Below are 19,851 nucleotides of genomic sequence, written 5' to 3' on the forward strand. Positions count from 1 at the left end.
AAGCGGTAATATTTAGCATTTAACATCTCTGTGCCTCAATATGCAGATCTGTAAAGTAGGACATTGGTGTACACTAGCCTTTTCAAAATTTTGTTCTGCAGGATACTGGCTCATTGAGATATACTGATAGGTTCCATGATCATGTAAGTTAGAAAAATCATGCATATGTAGTCTCCTTGCAAAGATTCATCTTACTTAACTGTTACAGTGGGGCGTTTAACCAGCATTACCAAAAATTTTTTTTTTTTTTTAATGGCTGCACCCACAGCAGGGATTGAATCCAAGCTGCAGCTGCAGCTGCAACCTACACTTTAACCCACTGTGCAGGGCCAGAAATCAAACCTGCACCTCTGCAGCAACCTGAGCTGCTGCAGTGGGATTCTTAACCTACTGTGGCACAGAGGGAACTCCCCAAATCTTTTTGATTATTCTCCCCTCACTCCCCTTAAAATACCACTGATCTCATAGAATTAAATGAGAACAGTTTGAGAAATACTTCTATAGATTAAAAGTCCTTTCTAGTTACAGTATGAAGATAGCTAGTATGTGCCAGCTTAAATAGCTACAAACAAGCAAAGAATTTAAATTAATTATCTTTTTAAAGTATCAGAATAATTGACCTCTTTGAGATTTTTTATAATTTCCAACTCTTTCAATCAAGGCAGTGTATACACAGAGGAGTAATTAAACTATAATACTCCCAATTGTACTTTCTGTTTTATGTTTTAAAAATGTTATTAGAAGTTACAGGATCCTTTCTAGTCCTGGAAATTGTTATTTTTTAAAATTAATTTGAAAAGGCTTTTGAAGTTAGCAAGCATACTATACATATTTTCTGTAGTTGGAAAAATGAGAAAACTCTTAAAAAGTTAAGATGTTCAAATTCATTTACAGATTATTTAATTTTAATGTAAGAGCAAAGTCTTTTTCTGATTCTTGGTTTTTTTTTTTAATTGTTCAATAACCAAGTTTCTTGACAGTAATATAACCAATACACCAAATTTATCTGCATTAAATACTTTTTAAAGTGTTTGTGTGTATGTGTCTGTGTATTTATATCACCTCATTTTGGAGGGGAACTGTGCAAGCTCAATGTAATACCATCTCATTGAGCACCTCCAGATGTCATCATTTATATTCTAAGTAAATGGCATTCATTCAAAGATACAGTGAGAATGGTGTCCTTGAAGTTGGGCAATACTATGTATGACCTTGGGTTGATTTATATAAGGCTTTTGCCTTTGTGGGATTATGATTTTTTTTTTTTTTTTTGTATTTCTTGAGTTTCAGATGTCAAATAAAAAAATGCAGGAGATTTTCTTATCAAAAGTGAGCTCTTTTTTCAGACATTTCTTTTAGTTTATAGATTTGCTTTCTCAGGTGGATGAGAAAGAGATGTAATTATCAGAAATAATGCAGGAGAAATTGTTCCTGGGAGTGTGTAATATGTGACATATTTGAGCACACAGGAACTCATATATCCTTTCATACTCAGACCTTCCCTCAACTGCATGTGTAAGCACTTATCTAAAGTGCCAATAATTGGTCTTCAGTTATAATGTATTTAGCTTACCTGTTAGCATGTTGGATAATTGGTTTTCACTGAATTCGACTTTGGTGGATTTATTATTTGGTAACTTGGTTTTTGACTTACTGATCTAAAGCCGTTTAAGATTGTAAATCATCATAGACCATTACAAAATGTCAGTACCTTCATAGACTCTTGAACTTTTCTTCAGATTCAAGATAATGTGATGAGAATTTTAGAAAGGAAATATTTGCTTTTCAAATGTTAATGTGATTAGAATTTTAAAAAGGAAATATTTGTTTGGAATAATGTTCTTTTTCAAATACAATTTTTATGATTAGGGAACAGAATCAGATTTTTGTTCAGCTCTTTAATTAGATTTTATAAATATGCTTATAAGAATATATATATGTAGGTTTAATAGGGTATTAAATTTCATAACCCAATAAGCTCAAACTGTAAAATATGCTGTATTGCAAACATTTTATTAGCCTATTAGATTGTATGAAAGTTGTTAATCATTTTGAATGCCTGTTGTATCAAATTAATGGTATTCCCTCTATATTAAGGTTTAGAAATTTAGTATTTATTGCAGATGCCTTAATGAGCAAATGGAAATGATTGAATATATATTGCCCAGTGTAGAATATAGTATAACCCTAGAAAAAAGAATAAATCAAGTTAAGATTTATCCAAGTAGATTTGGGCAGGTACAGATTTTAATTGAGCACCTAAATTTGGTTATATGAATTTTCTTGGACACTGGGACATAGGAATGAAATAAGAAATACTTATTGGGTAATTTTGGTGAATAACTCCAGTGTATTTTTGGTGAAAATTCTGATTAATAAAAATTTCTAGTAATTATGAAGAGCTAATGGATTTCTTTATTCCAATTAATGTATTTTGAGTCTTGTCTGTCTGTGTTGTCAGTCCTCATCCATATATATTTACATTAGTGAGTATATAGTTATTTTTTTTTTTTTTTTACTTCAGAGTATCTCGGAATATGAATTACTGGCTTTTCCAAGTAGCTTAGTGCTGTTTTTTTAAAAAGATCTTTTATTTTTATAAAAGTATAGTTGATTTATAGTGTTTTGCCAATTTCTGTTGTACAGGGAAGTGACTCAGTTATATATATATATATATATGTATATATATATATAAAATATATGACATATGTATATGTGGGTATATATATTATATATTTGATATTTATTGTATCTTATATATGCAAACATACCTTTTTTTTTATATTATTTTCCATCATGGTTTATCCCAGGAGATTGGATATAATTTCCTGTGCTATTCAGTAGGACCTCATTGCTTATCCTTTCTAAATGTAATAGTTTGCATCTACTAAGCCCAGACTCCCAGTCCATTCCTCTCCCCTTCCCCTTGGCAACCAAAAGTCTGTTCTCCATGTCTGTGGGTCTGTCTCTGTTTGTACACAGGTTCATTTGTGCCATATTTTAGATTCTACATGTAAGCGATATCATATAATATTTGTCTTTCTCTTTCTGACTTATTTCACCTAGTATGAGAGTCTCTAGTTGCATCCATGTTGCTGTACATGGCATTATTTCATTCTTTTTTTTTTTTTTTTTTTTTTTTTCTGGTCTTTCTAGGGCTGCAGGTGTGGCATGTGGAAGTTCCAAGGCTAGGGGTCGAATTGGAGCTATAGCCACTGGCCTACACCACAGCAACGCAGGATTGAACCATGTCAGCAACCTAAACTACACCTCACAGCAAAGCCAGATCCTTAACCCACTGAGCGATCAAACCTGCATCCTCATGGATACTAGTCAGGTTCATTACCACTGAGCCACAAGTTTACTTTTTAGGGCTGCACCCTTGGCATATGGAAGTTCCCAGGCTAGGGGTCAAATCAGAGCTGTAGCTGCCGGCCTATACCACAGTCACAGCAACACGGTATCCGAGCTAAGTCTGCGACCTGCATCACAGCTCACAGCAACACTGGATCCTTAACCCACTGAGTGAGGCCAGGGATTGAACACACATCTTTGTGGATCGCAGTTGGATTTGTTTTTGCTGAGCCATGATGGGAATTTCTATTTCATTCTTTTTAATGGCTGAGTCGTGTTCCATTGTCTGTATGTACGTCTTCTTAATCCATTCACCTGTTGATGGACATTTAGATTGTTTCTATGTCTTGGCTATTGTAAATAGTGCTACAGTGAACATTGGGGTACATGTATCTTTTTGAATTATAGTTTTGTCTAGATATACCCAGAAGTGAGGGTAGTTCTTTTTTTTTTCTTTATTTTTTCATTTTTTTTAAAGTTTCATTGATATATAGTTGACTTACCATGTTGTGATAATTTTTGTTGTACAACCAAATGATTCAGTTATACATGTACACACACCCATTCTTTTTCAGATTCTTTCCCCATATAGATTATCACAGACTATTGGGTAGAGTTCCCTCTGCTATACAGCAGGTCTCTGTTGGTCAGTCTTTCTATGTACCATAATGTGCATATACCAATCCAAAACCACTAGACCATCCCTCCCTGCTACCTGTCCCTCTTAGTGACCATAAGTCAGTTTTCAAAGTTCTTCAAATAAGTTCATTTGTATCCTTTTATTTTTAGAATCCACATATAAGTGATATCATATGATTGTTTTTCACTAACTTCACTTAATGTGATAATCTCTACATCCATCCATGTTGCTGCAGATGGCATTGTTTCATTCTTTTTTATGGCTGAGTAGTATTCCATTGCTTATATGTACCACAACTTCTTTGTCCATTCTTCTGTAGCTGGGTTTTTAGGTTGCTTTCACGTCTTGACTGTCAAAACAGTGTGCAGTGAACATTGGGGTGCATGTACCTTTTTGAATTATGGCTTTCTCTAGATGCCCAGGAGTAGGATTGCTGGATCATATGGTAGTTCTGTTTTTAGTTTTTTGAGGAACCTCCATACTATTTTACACAGTGGTTGTGCCAAATTACATTCCCTCCAACAGTATAGAAGGGTTCCCTGTTCTCTACACCCTCTCCAGCATTTGTTATTTGTAGACTTATGGCCATTCTGACCAGTGTGAGGTAGTACCTTATTGTAGTTTTGATTTGCATTTCTGTAATAATTAGCAGTGTTGAGCATCTTTTCATGTGCCTACTGGCCATTCATATGTCTTTGAAGAATGTCTATTTAGGTCTTCTGCCCCCCCTCCCCCCGTTTTTTGAAAGTTTCTGATTTTATTTTATTTTTATGTCTTTTTAGGGCCACATCCATGGCATATGGAGGTATCCAAGCTAGGGGTTGAATCAGAGCTGTGGCCTACGCCACAGCCACACCAGATCTGAGCCACCTCTGTGACCTACACCACAGCTCACAGCAATGCTGGATCCTTAACCCACTGAGCAAGGCCAGGGATTGAACCTTGCCCTCATGGTTACTAGTTAGATTCATTTCCACTGAGCCATAGCAGGAGCTCCATCTTCTGCCTATTTTTTGATTGGACTTTTTTGTTGTTGTTGTTGTTGTTGAGCTGTATGAATTGTTTGTATACTTTGTAGCCCTTGTTGGTTGCATCATTTGTAATATATTCTCCCATTCTGTAGGTTGTCTTTTTTTTTTTTTTTTTTTTTAGTGGTTTCCTCCAGTCTTATTTTTTTCCTGAGGATTACTTTTGTAATTCTGGCTCTTTCATGCTCCATATGAGTTTTTGAATTATTTATTCTTGTTCTGTGAAAAATGTCATGGGTATTTTGACATAGGCTCACATTAAATCTATAGTTTGCTTTGGGTAGTATGGCCATTTTAACATACTAATTCTTCCAGTCCAAGAGCATGGGATATCTTTCCATTTCTTTGAATACACTTTAATTTCTTTTATTAATGTTTTATCATTCTCAGCATATAAGTCTTTTACCTCCATGGTCAGGTTTATTCCTAGGGTTTGTTTTCTGTGGATATGTAGGTGATTTTGAAAGGTATTGTTTTTTTAATATTCCTTTTCTAGTATTGTTAGTATGTAGAAATGCAACCAATTTCTGAATGTTAATCTGTGTCTTGCAACTCATCTGAATTTTTTTTTTTTTTGGTCTTTTTTTTGCTATTTCTTGGGCTGCTCCCAAGGCATATGGAGATTCCCAGGCTAGGGGTCTAATCTGAGCCGTAGCCACCAGCCTACACCAGAGCCACAGCAACGCGGGATCCGAGCCGCGTCTGCAACCTGCACCACAGCTCACAGCAACGCCGGATTGTCAACCCACTGAGCGAGGGCAGGGACCAAACCTGCAACCTCATGGTTCCTAGTCGGATTCGTTAACCACTGTGCCATAACGGGAACTCCTCATCTGAATTTTTTAATCAGATCTAGTAGTTTTTTTGTGGAGTCCTTTGGGTTTTCTATATATAGTATCATATTATCTACATAGAGTAACAATTTTACTTTCTTCCAATTTGGATACCTTTTATTTCTTTTTTTCCCTTTGATTGATGTGGCTAGGACTTCCAATACTATATTGAATAAAAGTGGTGAGAGTAGGCAGTTTTGTCTTGTTTCAGATTTTAGCTGGAAGGCTTGTAGCTTTTCTCCGTTGAGTAATAACATATTGGCTGTGGGATTGTCATAAATAGCTTTTATCAATGTTGAGATATGTTCCTGCTATATGCACTTTGGTAAGAATTTTTATCATGAATGGATGTTGAACTTTGTCAGATACTTTTTTGCTTCTATTGAGATGATCATGTGGTTTTTGACTTTTCTTTTGTTAATGTGGTATATGACATTGATTTGCCTATGTTGAACCATCTTTGTGAATGAATCCCATTTGGTTGTGATGTATGGTCTTTTTTAATATGTGGTTGGATTTAGTTAGCTAAAATTTTGTTGAGAATTTTTGCGTCTATATTGATAAGATATTGGCCTGTAATCTTTTTCTGTCATGTCTTTGGTTTTGGTGTTAGGTTGGTGGTGGCTTCATAGAATGTGTTTGGGAGCATTCCTTCTTCTTCAGCCTTTTGGAAAAGTTTAAGAAAGATGGGTATGAGTTCTTTGTATGTTTGGTAGAATTCCCCTGTGAAGCCATCCGGTCTTGGACTTTTGTTTGTAGGGGGTATTTTTATTACATAGTCAATTTTATTTCTAGCGATGGGTCTGTTTAAATGATCTATTTCCTTTTGATACAGTTTTGGTGGGCTGTATGCCTCTAGAAGGTTGTCCATCTCTTCTACATTGTCAAATTTGTTGGCATGTAATTGTTCATAGTATTCTCTTACAGTTTTGTGTATTTCTGCAGTATCCATTGAGATTTCTCCTTTTTCATTCTTATTTTGTTTATTTGGATTCTCTCTCTTTTTCTTGGTGAGTCTGGCCAGAGGTTTGTCAATTTTGTTTACACTTTCAAAGATTTTTTTCTATGTGTTTTGAATCTCCATTTTATTGATTTTTCTCTCTAATCTTTGTTTTTTCCTTCTTCTGCTTACTTTAGGTTTTTTTTTTCTTCTCTTTCTGATTCTTTGAGGTGTTATGTTTTGTTGTTGACTTGAGATTTTTCTTTTTTGTGGAAGACCTGTATTGCTATGAAATTCCCTATAAGAACTGCTTTTCTGGCATCCTTTAGATTTTGTATGGTTGTGTTTTCATTTTCTTTTGTCTCAAGGTAATCTTTAATTTCCTTTTTGATTTTCTTATTGGAGCACTGGTTTTTTACTCTGCATGTAGTCATTTTTTTCTCATTTTCCCCCTCTGCGTTTTTTTTTGGTCTTTTTGCCATTTCTAGGGCCACTTCTGGCATATGGAGATTCCTAGGCTAGGGGTTGAATCGGAGCTGTAGCCTCTGGCCTACACCAGAGCCACAGCAGTGTGGGATCCGAGCCGTGTCTGCAACCTACACCACAGCTCACGGCAATGCCGGATCTTTAACCCTCTGAGCAAGGCCAGGGATCGAACTCACAACCTCATGGTTCCTAGTTGGACTCATTAACCACTGAGCCATGACAGGAACTCCCCCCTGCGTTTTTTTTTTTTTTTTTTTGTCTTTTTGCCATTTCTTGGGCCGCTCCCGTGGCATATGGAGGTTCCCAGGCTAGGGGTCTAATTGGAGCTGTAGCTGCCAGCCTATGCCAGAGCCACAGCAACTCAGGATCCGAGCCACGTCTGCAACCTACACCACAGCTCACGGCAACGCCGGATCGTTAACCCACTGAGCAAGGGCAGGGATCGAACCCACAACCTCATGGTTCCTAGTTGGATTCGTTAACCACTGCGCCACGACGGGAACTCTGCGTTTTTATTTCTAATTTCATGCCATTGTAGTCAGAGAGATGCTTGAAATAATTTCTAAAATTTGTTGAGGTTAGTTTTGTGGCCTAGTATGTGGTCAGTCCTAGAGAATGTTCTATGTGCACTTAAAAAGTATGTATATTCTGGATTTTGGGGGTGTAATGTCATGAAAATATCAATTAAGTCTAACTGTTCTATTGTGTCATTTAGGATCTCTTGCATTATTGATTTTTTGTCTAGGAGATCTGTCCCTTGATATGAGTGGGCTGTGAAAGTCTCTTACTATTATTGTATTTCCATCAGTTTCTCCTTTTACGTCTGCTTGGATTTGTTTTATGTATTTAGGTGCTCCTGTATTAGATATGTATATGTTGATGAGTGTAATTTTCGCTTCTTAAATTGATCCCTTGATCATTAAAGAGTATTCTTCTTTATCTTTCTGTGTGGCCTTTGTTTTTGTCTGTCATGAGTATCAGCAACTCTGGATTTCCTTTCACTTCCATTTGCATGAAATGTATTTTTTCATACTCTTACTTTGAGTTTATATGTGTCCTTTGCCCTAAGGTGAGTCTTTTGTAGGCAGCATATTGTAGGCTCTTGTTTTTTTGTTTTTTTTTTTTAAATCCATTCTGACAATCCATGTCTTTTTATTATATCATTCAGTCCATTGACATTTAAGGCAATTATTGATAAATATGTATTTATTCTCATTTTAAAACTTGTTTTCCAGTTGATTCTTTTTGGCTTTTTTTAGTGCTGCAACCATGGCATATGGAAGTTCCCAGACTAGGGGTCAAATTGGAGCTGTAGCTGCTGACCTATACCACAGCCACAGCAGTGTGGGATCTGAGCCAAGTCTGTGACTTATGCCATAGCTCATAGCATTGCCAGATCTTAACCCACTTAGCAAGGCCAGGGATTGAAATTGCGTCCTCATGGATACTAGTTGGGTTTGTTACTTCTGAGTCATGACAGGAACTCCTCCAGTTGATTCTGTTTCTCCTTTTTCCTTTCTTTTTTTTTTTTTTTTGGTTGAGTGATCACCTTTTATTTTATGCTTGTGTCCTCTTCTTTTGTGTGAATCTATTGTTTGTTTTTGATTTGTGGTTGCCCTGTTTTTCAAGTGTGCTAATCCTTTCCTGTATCTGCTTGCTTTATATATAGGCTCAAACACTTTCTAAAAAAAGCATCTGGGTGTTCCTGTCGTGGCACAGTGGTTAACGAATCCAACTAGGAACCATGAGGTTGTGGGTTCGATCCCTGGCCTTGCTCATTGGGTTAACGATCCAGTGTTGCCATGAGCTGTGGTGTAGGTCGCAGACGTGGCTCGGATCCCGTGTTGCCATGGCTCTGACGCAGGCTGGCAGTATAGCTCTGATTCGACCCCTAGCCTGGGAGCCTCCATATGCCGCGGGAGCGGCCCAAGAAATGGCAAAAAGACAAACAAACAAACAAAAAGCGTCTGGATTTTCTTACTTTCCTTTCCCACATTTTATGACTTTGATGCCCTTTTTTACATCTTCATGTTTGTCCTTCTGCTCTTCATTGTGTTTATCTTTGATTTCACAATATGTTCCCCCCTCTTTTTGATCCAGTATACAGTTATCATTTCCTCTATCCTATATCTTCTTACTTCTTTCTTATTTAGAGGTGACCTTTCAATATTTCTTTTAGGATAGGTTTAGTATTGATGTATTGTTTTAGTTTTTGCTTGTCTGTGAAATTCTTTATTTCTCTTTTCTCTTTTAAATGATAATCTTGATGGGGTAGAGTATTCTAGCTTGCAAATTTTTCCCTTTCAGAACTTTGAATATATCTTGCCACCCTCTTCTGGCCTGTTACTTTTTTGTAGACAAATCAGCTGATCGCCTTATGGGGGTCCATTTATAACTAACTCTTTGTTTGTCTGCTTTTAGAATCCTCTCCTTATTTTTAAGTTTTGCCATTTTTATTTTAATATGTCTTGGTGTAGGTATGCTTGGTTTCATCTTGTTGGAAACCCTCTGCATTTCCTGTATGTAGATATATCTTTCCTTTTTTAGATTTAAGTTTCATCCATAATTCCTGCAAATAAATTTATTTTAAGTGAGAATTGCAACACTTTTTAATATTTATTTATTTATTTATTTTGCTTTTTAGGGCTGCACCCATGGCATATGGAAGTTCCCAGGCTAGGGGTCCAGTTGGAGCTACAGCTGCTGGCCTACACTACAGCAGTGCAGGATCTGAGCCACGTCTGTGACCTACACCATAGCTAATGAAAATACCAGATCATTAACCTGCTGAGCGGGGCCACAGATCAAACCCACAACCTCATGGTTCCTAGTCGAATTTGTTTCCACTGTGTCACGACAGGAACTCCGCTGCAAATAAATTTAAATCTGCCTTTTTCTTCTCCTTCTGGGATCCCTATTATGTGTAGATTGGCATGCTGTATATTATCCTATAGATCCTTTATATTGCTTTCATTTTTTTTTTTTTTTTCATTTGGCTTTCTGTCTGCTTTCTTGATTTGCTGGTTTTCATTATTCTGTCTTCTATGTGACTTATTCGTTTCTTTGCAGTATTCATTCTGCTATTCAGTGCCTTTAGGTCAGCTTTTGTCTTGGCAAACAAATTTTCTAATTTTTTGCCTCCTCCTCTTGACCTCTTTACTGTTAGTTTCTAGTTCCTTTTTAAAGTAATCTGCATTACTGTCAATAGCCATTCTTAAATTTTTTAGTATTTTCATTAACTCTCTTTTGAACTCAGTTCCTATTAGACTGTAGAGATCTGTTTCCCTGTTTGTTCTTTCAGGGGAATTCTGTTCTTTTAACTAGAAATGGTTCCTGTGCTTTTTCATTTTGCTTATATTTTTCTTATTCTGAGTTTAGGGAAAACAATTATCTACTGTATTCTTGGAGGGCTATTTGTATGCTGGAGTGCCCCTGTTTATCTTATTTTGGTTACTGTTTTGGCATAAGGCCTGCTTTTGGTTTGGATGCTCGCTATCTCTTTCCTCAGTCTGTGCAGGCCATTACGCTGTTAATATGGATTGGGCAGGTGCATGGCCAGCATGTGCTTCCAGGGAGATGGTGGCAATTGACAGTACCTGCAGCCAGTGCCTGGTTGCTGGGCCTTTGGCAGTGGCTGCAGCCCGCAGAGAGATGAGGGCAGTGCCTGGGGGCCCTTGCCAGTAGCAGCAGCAGCAGCAGCAGCAGCAGCAGCAGCAGTAGTAGCAGTAGCAGCAGCAGCAGGGTGTGTGCATTCCTAGGGAGCTGAGGGCAGTGGGCAGTGCTAGGTTGCAGGGCCCTCTGTGGCAATGACCCCCCAGGGTGACTGGGGTGGCAGGCAGTGCCTGGCCTAGCACTTTTAATGGTGGCAGTCTCTGCCCACCTGTGGAGTCCAAGAGGGCTGCAGTTGTTTGCATCTGCTCCTGTAGCCTGGGCAAGGGGTGCCTTGCTGCCTGAGAGCCAAGTGAGCAGAGAAAGAAATTCCTAAGGCAGCCCTGACTGCTCTCTCTCACTCTCCAACAATGGCACCTTGCTTCTTTGGCAGGCCCAGGCCTCCTCCAGCATTCCAGTGGTCCAGGCTGTGTGGACCACTTCCCAGCCCCCACAGGCTATTTCCACACAGCCAACCCTAGTCCTTTCTCCAAGACTGACCTCTGAAGCCCAAGCTACAGCACCCAGCCCCTGCCTGAGTGTCTCAGGCTGTGATGTGCTGGACAGTGGATCCTACCATCTGTCCAGCTCTCTCTCTGCTTTGCCTTCTTCAGACAGGCTGCTGTGCTTTTCTCCAAGGCTTTGAGGCTTCCCTCAGTCCAGCTGATCTCTGCACCTGTTGGATGGCCTCCTATTGTGCAGATTCCTTTCTTCTTTCACAGCTCCCTCATAGGAGTGCTAGTACTGTCCTGATTCCCCCCCCCCCATCTCTCTCTCTCTCTCTCTCTCTTTCTCTCTTTTTTCCCTCCTTTTGTTCTACCCAGTTATGTGGAGGTTTTCTTGCCCTATTTGGAAGTCTGAGGTCTTTTGGCAGCATTCAGTGATGTTCTATGAGTATCATTCTACATGTAGAGGGTTTTTTGGTTTTTGTTTTTGGATGTGTTTGTGGGAGAAGGTGAGCTTCACATCCCATTCTTCCACCATCTTGATCCCAGATCTTCCTATAAGGGTTTGTTTTTTTTTTTTATTTTTTTTGTCTTTTTGCCTTTTCTAGGGCCACTCCTGCAGCATATGGAGGTTCCCAGGCTAGGGGTCTAATCAGAGCTGTAGCCGCCAGCCACAGCAATACCAGATCTGAGCTGCACCTACACCACAGATCATGGCAATGTTGGAGTCTTAACCCACTGAGTGAGGCCGGAGATCAAACCTGTGTCCTCATGGATGCTAGTCAGATTCATTTCTGCTGATCCATGACCAGAACTCCAGCTGCAGTATTTTGACAAACCTTTTTTGGTTTAGTTGGCCAGTGGCTTTATTGGCTACCTGACTTTATATATACCTGTGGCCACTATGCTCCAACCTATTCCCTCAGGCTTTCCCATTCACTGATTTTATTGTTCTGTTGTTCTAGTCTGTATGTGGGGGACAAACAAATGAAGTAACTTGGTCATCATTATTAAGTGAACCTTTAAACTTTGACTTTACTTTTTGCTTTATGCAGCAGAGTTTTTGACCTCATTTCCTTGTGCCTTGCAGTCCCAATCTTAGTAGAGGAGTCTCTTATTATTTGAGTCCACTAACCAGGATGTTGCTTTGATAATGAATCCTTCTGTGACCTTGGTTCTTTGGGAATTGAGTTCTTATTCCTTATTGCCCCCCAAATCCTTGAAAAGCATTGAAGCTACTGTGTTCAGTCTCTGGCTGTGTGTTTCAGTCTTTTTTTTTTTGTCTTTTAGATTCCCAGTGTTTATATCATAGTAATTATCTGTTTGACATAGAATAGATGACCTATTTTATTTGGAGTTAATTTAGCTAATGAGAGTTGGTTATTGTGTTAATGTTATTGGATAATGTGACTAAAATGTCCACTGAATAAACATAGTTTTATTGATCAGGTTTAGCCTTTAGTGCATCATTAAAATTTCATTTTTTTTATCTATCCTTAGTTCTCTTTGTCTTTGAAAATTTTCAGTTATCTTGATGAAGAAATGAATTTTAACTTTATTCACTTATCACAAGACTTGATACAGTCTTTCAGCAGATGTATAGTCTTGTTAGATTTGATTAGAAAATTAGCATTTTAGGAGTTCCTGCTGTGGGACAGTGGGTTAAGAATCCATCTATATTGGCTCAGGTTGCTACGGAAACAGTTTTGATTCCCCACCCAGCACAGTGGGTTAAAGGATCCAGCATTACTGTAGCTGCAGCATAGGTTGCAGCTGCACCTCAGATTCATTCCCTAGTTTGGCAACTTCCATATGCCTTGGGTGCAACCATTAAAAAAAAATGCTGTGGTTTTGGCCATAAAAAAATTTAAAAATAAAACTAGCATTTTAGATTAAACTTTACAGTTATCACTCTTCAGTGAATTTTCTGTAGATTCTATTAAGTAGAATTTCTATTAAGTAGAAATTTTAAACTTAAAACATTTCTGTTTGTTTTAGGTCTTTAATGGAAAGTAATCTCTCATTTTAAGTGAAAATTCCTCATCTTTTGAACCACTGGCATATATTTCTGATAGGAATAGCCTAGATAAATGTGTACAGAATTATACCTGTTTCTCACAGATTGTATTATAAAAACTTTTCTCCTTTGATCCAGTTAAAATTATATAGTGAAAATTTTTAAAAAGTAGTAAATTGTATAGAAAGCTAAATTGTAGGAAAGGGAGTTTGGAAGTGGTTATGAAAGAAAGATGATACCAGGGGAAATAGGATTGAATTATCATTTGTAAAATAAGAAATGAAAATAATAAAGCTGTCAGTAATAAGGCTGTTTTATGTCTTATCTGAGTATATTTCTCTTTGGGGCCAGTAAGTTAAGCTTCTTAAACTTTGAAAGATTTCCATAGATAAAGCTGCATTAGATATTTGGTGTCCTTTAATGCTCACAGGCGAGTTTTATAATTATATTCTCTAAATAGAGTTTTATTGCTGTGGCTCTGTCTTTAGACATTGGAAAATTTTTACTTAAGTCTGGGTGGCATAAGTGAATCACACCCTTAAGTCATTTTAAGTCCCTGTTTCTAAAAAGATGGGCCACTGAAGATAATATTTACAACTGGTATAAGTTTCTTAATTTTTTTTTAAGTATTCAAGTTGGTTATGTGTTTATTTGGTTTTTGTTTTGTTTTTTAAACACAGCAGTGCCAAAATATAAAGCTTCTTAAAAATCATATTCTAAGATAATCAGTCTTCCAAGACTCATTTATGTTATGTTCTTTTTTTGGAGCTTTTGGTTTATATTGTCATACTAATGTTGAATCTTTCTTTCCTTCCTACAGCGTGGATTTGTGGTATCATTTCTATCACTGTTATTAGCCTGCTTTCCTTGCTAGGCGTGATCTTGGTTCCCATCATTAACCAAGGATGCTTCAAATTCCTTCTCACATTCCTTGTTGCACTAGCTGTAGGAACAATGAGTGGAGATGCCCTTCTTCATCTACTGCCCCATGTAAGAAACCTTTTAAATCTTTAAAAAAAGTGAAAATATTTAAGCTAAAAGGGTCCTTCATTAGCAAACTGTAGCATACTAATCTTCTATTTACTTATAAGAGATATTTTTTGCAATTGTATAGTTTTAAATTAAGCACTATTTTTGAAATAAATTGAATCATTAGATTTTCAAGTAGCAACAAAAACTGGCAGTGTCAGTTTTATCTTCCTATCACCATGTATACATATAAAATCATCACAGTGTACACTTTAACTTTCTTACAATTTCATGTCAGTTATACCCCAGTAAAGTTGAAATTTAAAAAGTATTCTATCTAAAAGTGAATACTTAGACATCAGTGATTGATTTTTCATTATCTTTATGGTATGTCAAGAAAACAATTAGAAAAATATATAAGGGCTTTTATAATGATTGTGTACATAGCCAGTGCTCCATAGGCATCTTTATTTGAACAGGAATAGGTGGACATACTCAGTTAACTATAGGGGTTTATCTTTTTACCTGGTGTACCGCTTGTTTTCTTCCATTTGAAAACCCTTGTAATGATATGATCATAAGTCCACACTCCTAGTACCTAGCTTATCAACCTTTAAAAAATTTTCACCAATTAAGTGTTTGAACCAGTATTACTGTTTTTACCTCACATTGTAAAAACAGTGGGGCTTTTTTCTTTTCCAACTGTAAAATTACAGGTCTAAATATATTTTTTTAATGTTGTCATCATCTCTCTTTGGGAGTATTTAGGAGGCAGAATTGTGTCTGTGTGTTGTGTATACCTCTTTTCTCCTTCTGCATTCCTGGTTGAGAATTCCAGATTTAGTATCTAGAATAGTGTAAGGCATTGCCTTAAAATAAATGATGTTAATACTGTGAATATGCATTTTTTTGTTAAGTTGATTTATTATATATTATTTCCCCTTTTATTTCTATGCCTTACCTGCTCTTTCTACCAGCCATCAGGCATAGCAACAGTCTTACTTCAGAACTGGGCCTAATAAGAACAGTTGACGTGAGAACAACTTATTTTTTATCTTAAGAAATATTAATTAAATGAAGCTATTAACTTTTATGATGGTCTCATCTTGTTTGAGAGGCTTAGAAACTTCTTTCTGTTGACAACTAGCAAACAGAAAAAGAATACAAATAAATTTTACAAGGAAGGAAAATACTGAAGACTAGTTCTCTTTTACATGCTCAAAGATTAATACTAATATAATGTTAATTATTATTATTATAGAACTTATGCATTTCATAATTTTAAAAGAATCCTGTTTCCATACATATTTATTTTTGCGAAGATTTAAAATGTAGAAAATTAAACACATGTTTAAGATATACTTTTTCTCGTGCTCAATAATATTTGCAGAGATAACATTTCATCACTTAATAGTATAAAAATAAAATCAGCTTAAAAAGTTTAGATTACAGGGAATCATGATGACCTGCTGGTGAATTAATTTGTTTTAATTTTATTAAATATTAAGCATTTATTTGGGTCATGTTCACTTCATTTTGCAACAGACCCATCATTTCCTCTTATCTTACTGCTGGCTTGATTCTCTCACTATACAATGTTTCTTAACCCCAATAGGCATATGAGTTTTTTGGTCATTGTTTTAGAATTACCTTGAAATGTAGTACTTTCTAGGCCACTGAGTATAACAAAATTAAAGGAAAGAATACTTATAATATAAGTGAGATAATATTAGGGAGATTTTTTTTTCCTGGAGATTATATTCTCAAAATAGCATTTTAATTACTCATTTAGAATCTTCTTTTATTCTTATTAATAGTCTCAGGGTGGACATGATCATAGTCATCAACATGCACATGGGCATGGACATTCTCATGGACATGAATCTAAGAAGTTTCTAGAAGAATATGATGCTGTGTTGAAAGGACTTATTGCTCTAGGAGGCATTTATTTGTTATTTATCATCGAACATTGCATTAGAATGTTTAAGCACTACAAACAGCAAAGAGTAAGTATTTTTTAATTGTTTATTTTCAGAGGTATGAAACTCATAAACCATTGTTTTCTGGCTTTTTGTTTTTTTCTTAATTATGGTGTTGGTATATATGAAATCTTTTTTGGGGGCCTTGCCTGTGAAAGTTCCTGAGCCAGGGATCAAACCTGCACCACAGCAGTAGTGACATGAGCTGTTGCAATGACAGTGCCACATCCTTAACCTGCTGGTGCCACAAGAGAACTCCTAAATCTCTATTTTTTAATAGATCATCTTCAGAGGAAAACCAACTTTGATCTTTGCCATTTTTTTTTGTCATTACATTTGTTTTGGTATTTATTATCAAGATAAAAGAGCCTCAGTTTCAATTAATTTTGGTTGCTTCTCATCTAATTGAGTTAAATAGCCTAGAAAAAGCTATTGGCTATTTTATGCTTATTATAAAAATATATAAATAGAAGCAAGTCTCATCAGTATTCATAAGTGGTATTTTCTAGTATAAGTGGCTTTCATTATCATATATATATATGTATATATATATATATATATTTTTTTTGTCTTTTTGCTATTTCTTTGGGCCGCTCCTGCAGCATATGGAGGTTCCCAGGCTAGGGGTCGAATCGGAGCAGTAGCTGCCAGCCTACGCCGGAGCCACAGCAACTCGGGATCCGAGCCGCCTCTGCAACCTACACCACAGCTCATGGCAACGCCGGATCGTTAACCCACTGAGCAAGGGCAGGGACCGAACCCGCAACCTCATGGTTCCTAGTCGGATTCGTTAACCACTGCGCCATGATGGGAACTCCTCATTATCACATTTTTAATGAAAATGTTTTCACACAACACATTTCTTTACCAAAAATGCCTTGCCAGTGGTAGAAGTAATAGAGGTAAGAAGAATTTAGATTCAGGGGGTTTTGTAGGAAAAAAAATATAGTGAAATGAAGAAAATGGTGATTCATCTCAAGATTGACAAACACTACGATGATACTTGGACCATTGATTAAATGCCCTACTTGTCATCAAGTCTGTATTTTCACGTCACATTTATTAGAATAAGACAAATATCTACAAGAATTTTTCTCCCAAGAAAATTAAGTTCAGGGATACTACTATTTGCTATGATTTACATTCTTTCCTGTTCACATTAGTTCATATCTATCTTTAGAGCTCTACTTTGAATACATCTCACTAACATGTTTGTGATACTAATTGTCTTCAGTATATGCTGTTTAAGTAAATCTAGAGAACATTTTTAGAAAGCTTTCCATAAGAAAAAGTTAGTTAACTACGTATATAAAAAAAATCATTTCTTTTTCTTCAAGAATGCTGGAGTCATCATCATAAGGTGTAGCCCAATCTTATGGTAAAACTTTAATGCTATTTTTATGGATATATTATTGTGAATGTATATATTTTGTATATATTCCCTTGAGACAAAATATGATTTATAACAGAGCACTGAACCAGAGTGATTCGAGTTCTTGTCCAACCACAAATTAGCTATGAAATTGTGACTCATCCATCATGATTTCCAGTTGCTATCTAAAAACATGGGAAATAAATCCTAATTCTATTTTCATATAATATTCCAAATGGTGTGCTTAATTTTAATGGCCATATTTTAGTAAGGACAGGATATTTAATTGCTTCTAAAGGAGGGTTGATCAAGATGGTATACTCAGTAAAGTATTACTTGAGGAGTGGTCAAAGGAACTGAGAAGGATCAACTTAGAGAAAACTGAAAGAGATCTAACAGCATTTGGTTTGGGAGAGGCCATGTAGAAGGTCATGTGGACAGGTGAAGAATTGCAGATGGTAGGAGGGATGCCAAGGTAAGGTAGCTGGAGGAAGATGAGTCAGTGAAGGAGATTATTGCCAGATAATTTAGAGGAGAAGTGAAGGGGGCTTGTGTCTTGGCATAAGGAATGTGGAAGAAAAGGTGATTAAGAGAATTATCTAAATGAGAGAATCAGAAGAAGTTGGTTGGATAAAGAATTTAGAGTCCATCTCTGTGGGTACCTAATTTAGAACACAATTATAAATTACAAAGTATATAAAGCTTTGGAATTACTGGGAAGCCCTAATTTTTTTAAATGTGTTACCAACTAACATTGAAGCTAATGTGTGGAAAATATTAGAGACTGTATACTTTACAGATAAGTATAAAATGTAGTCCTTCAAGAAATAGTTAAAAATAAACAAATTTATGTTTTTTTAAATAATATAGTCTTGATCTCATTTGAACTAGAATTTGCTGGCAGTATTAAACATTTATTTTTAAAACATTTATTTTTATAAAGTAAACTAATGTAGGAGAATGGAGTCCCCAAAACATGGCAGCTTTTTTGTAAATTTGAAATGGTGTGTTAAGTAAAAAAACTGAAGGAAACACCTTTGGCATATGAAAATGTAGCAGTTAAGAATTCTTTAAGAGTTCCTGTTGTGGCTCAGTGGGAACAAACCCAACTAGTATCCCTGGCCTTGCTCAGTGGGTTAAGGACCTGACAGTACCATGAGCTATGGTGTAGGTCACAAACGAGGCTGAGATCCTGCGTTGCTGTGGCTATGCTGCAGGCCAGCAGCTGTAGCTTTAATAAGATCCTTAGACTGGTAACTTCCATATGCTGCAGGTGCAGCCTTAAAAAGCAAAAACAGAAACAAAACAAAACAAAAGCTTCAGATATATTTAAAAAAAGTAGTCTGGCCAGATAAATTAGTGCATCTCCTTAATGTTAAATAGGACAATAAGTAACTTAGGATGAAAAAGTACATAGCATTTTTAGAAGAAAGGGAATTGGAGATACTCAAACAGCATTTGACCTGCTGTGTAGAATCACCTATTGGAAGGAAGCTTTCAAAACATGAGTAAACCAGATGCTGACTGGTTTCAGCAAGTTGGGGTGTTGAGGGTAATGATTTGGCAAAGTTTTTAGGAAAATGGACAATCAGAACCAAAGCAATTAAAATCCCAGCTGGCGTTTTACCTTATATATCCTTCATTGACTTTTGTACTGTTATTGGCTCCTTCCTTTTTTTCTTCTTTAACTCATGTTAAAACCACTGCTTCTTTTCTTCTCTTTAGGATGTCTCCATTTTATTTTCTTTCGAACATTTTCTGTTTCCCCAGTTTCTGTTAACTACTGCTACAATGCAGAACAATCCAAAACTTAATAGCTTATAACAGCAATCTATTAGTTTTAAAAAATTCTGTCAGGAATTTAGGCAGGATTCAGCAGCGCAGTTCTTCTGCTCCGCCTGGCATCAGCTACAATGAATTACTCAAAGTCAGCTGGTCTGTGCTGGCCAGGGCGGTGCAGGGCTGAAAGGTCCAAGAAGGCTTCACTCAATGTCTGCATTTTTGTATTCTTCTACTTGGCCTGAGTCTAGACTGAGTTACTTCATAGCCCAAGGTGCTAGTCTAGAACTATCGAGGCATCACTTCTATTGTATTCTGTTGGTCAAAGCAGGTCAAAAGGCCTCTAAAATTCAGAGGGCA

General features: G+C 36.5%; 1 protein-coding gene across 9 annotated transcripts in view; it reads left to right on the top strand.

Annotated features, from left to right (window-relative positions):
- The window catches only part of SLC39A10 (solute carrier family 39 member 10), a 139,792-nt gene that overhangs the window by 102,678 nt on the left and 17,263 nt on the right, over positions 1-19,851 (top strand). For all 9 annotated transcript variants that reach the window (XM_021075818.1, XM_021075822.1, XM_021075824.1 and 6 more), the window contains 2 exons: positions 14,213-14,382; positions 16,179-16,367. In XM_021075818.1, the coding sequence (XP_020931477.1) occupies positions 14,213-14,382; positions 16,179-16,367 (359 nt within the window). The remainder of the gene's footprint in view (positions 1-14,212; positions 14,383-16,178; positions 16,368-19,851) is intronic.

The sequence above is a fragment of the Sus scrofa genome, chromosome 15 (assembly GCF_000003025.6).
Source record: "Sus scrofa isolate TJ Tabasco breed Duroc chromosome 15, Sscrofa11.1, whole genome shotgun sequence".
In the NCBI taxonomy this organism is placed as follows: domain Eukaryota; kingdom Metazoa; phylum Chordata; class Mammalia; order Artiodactyla; family Suidae; genus Sus; species Sus scrofa.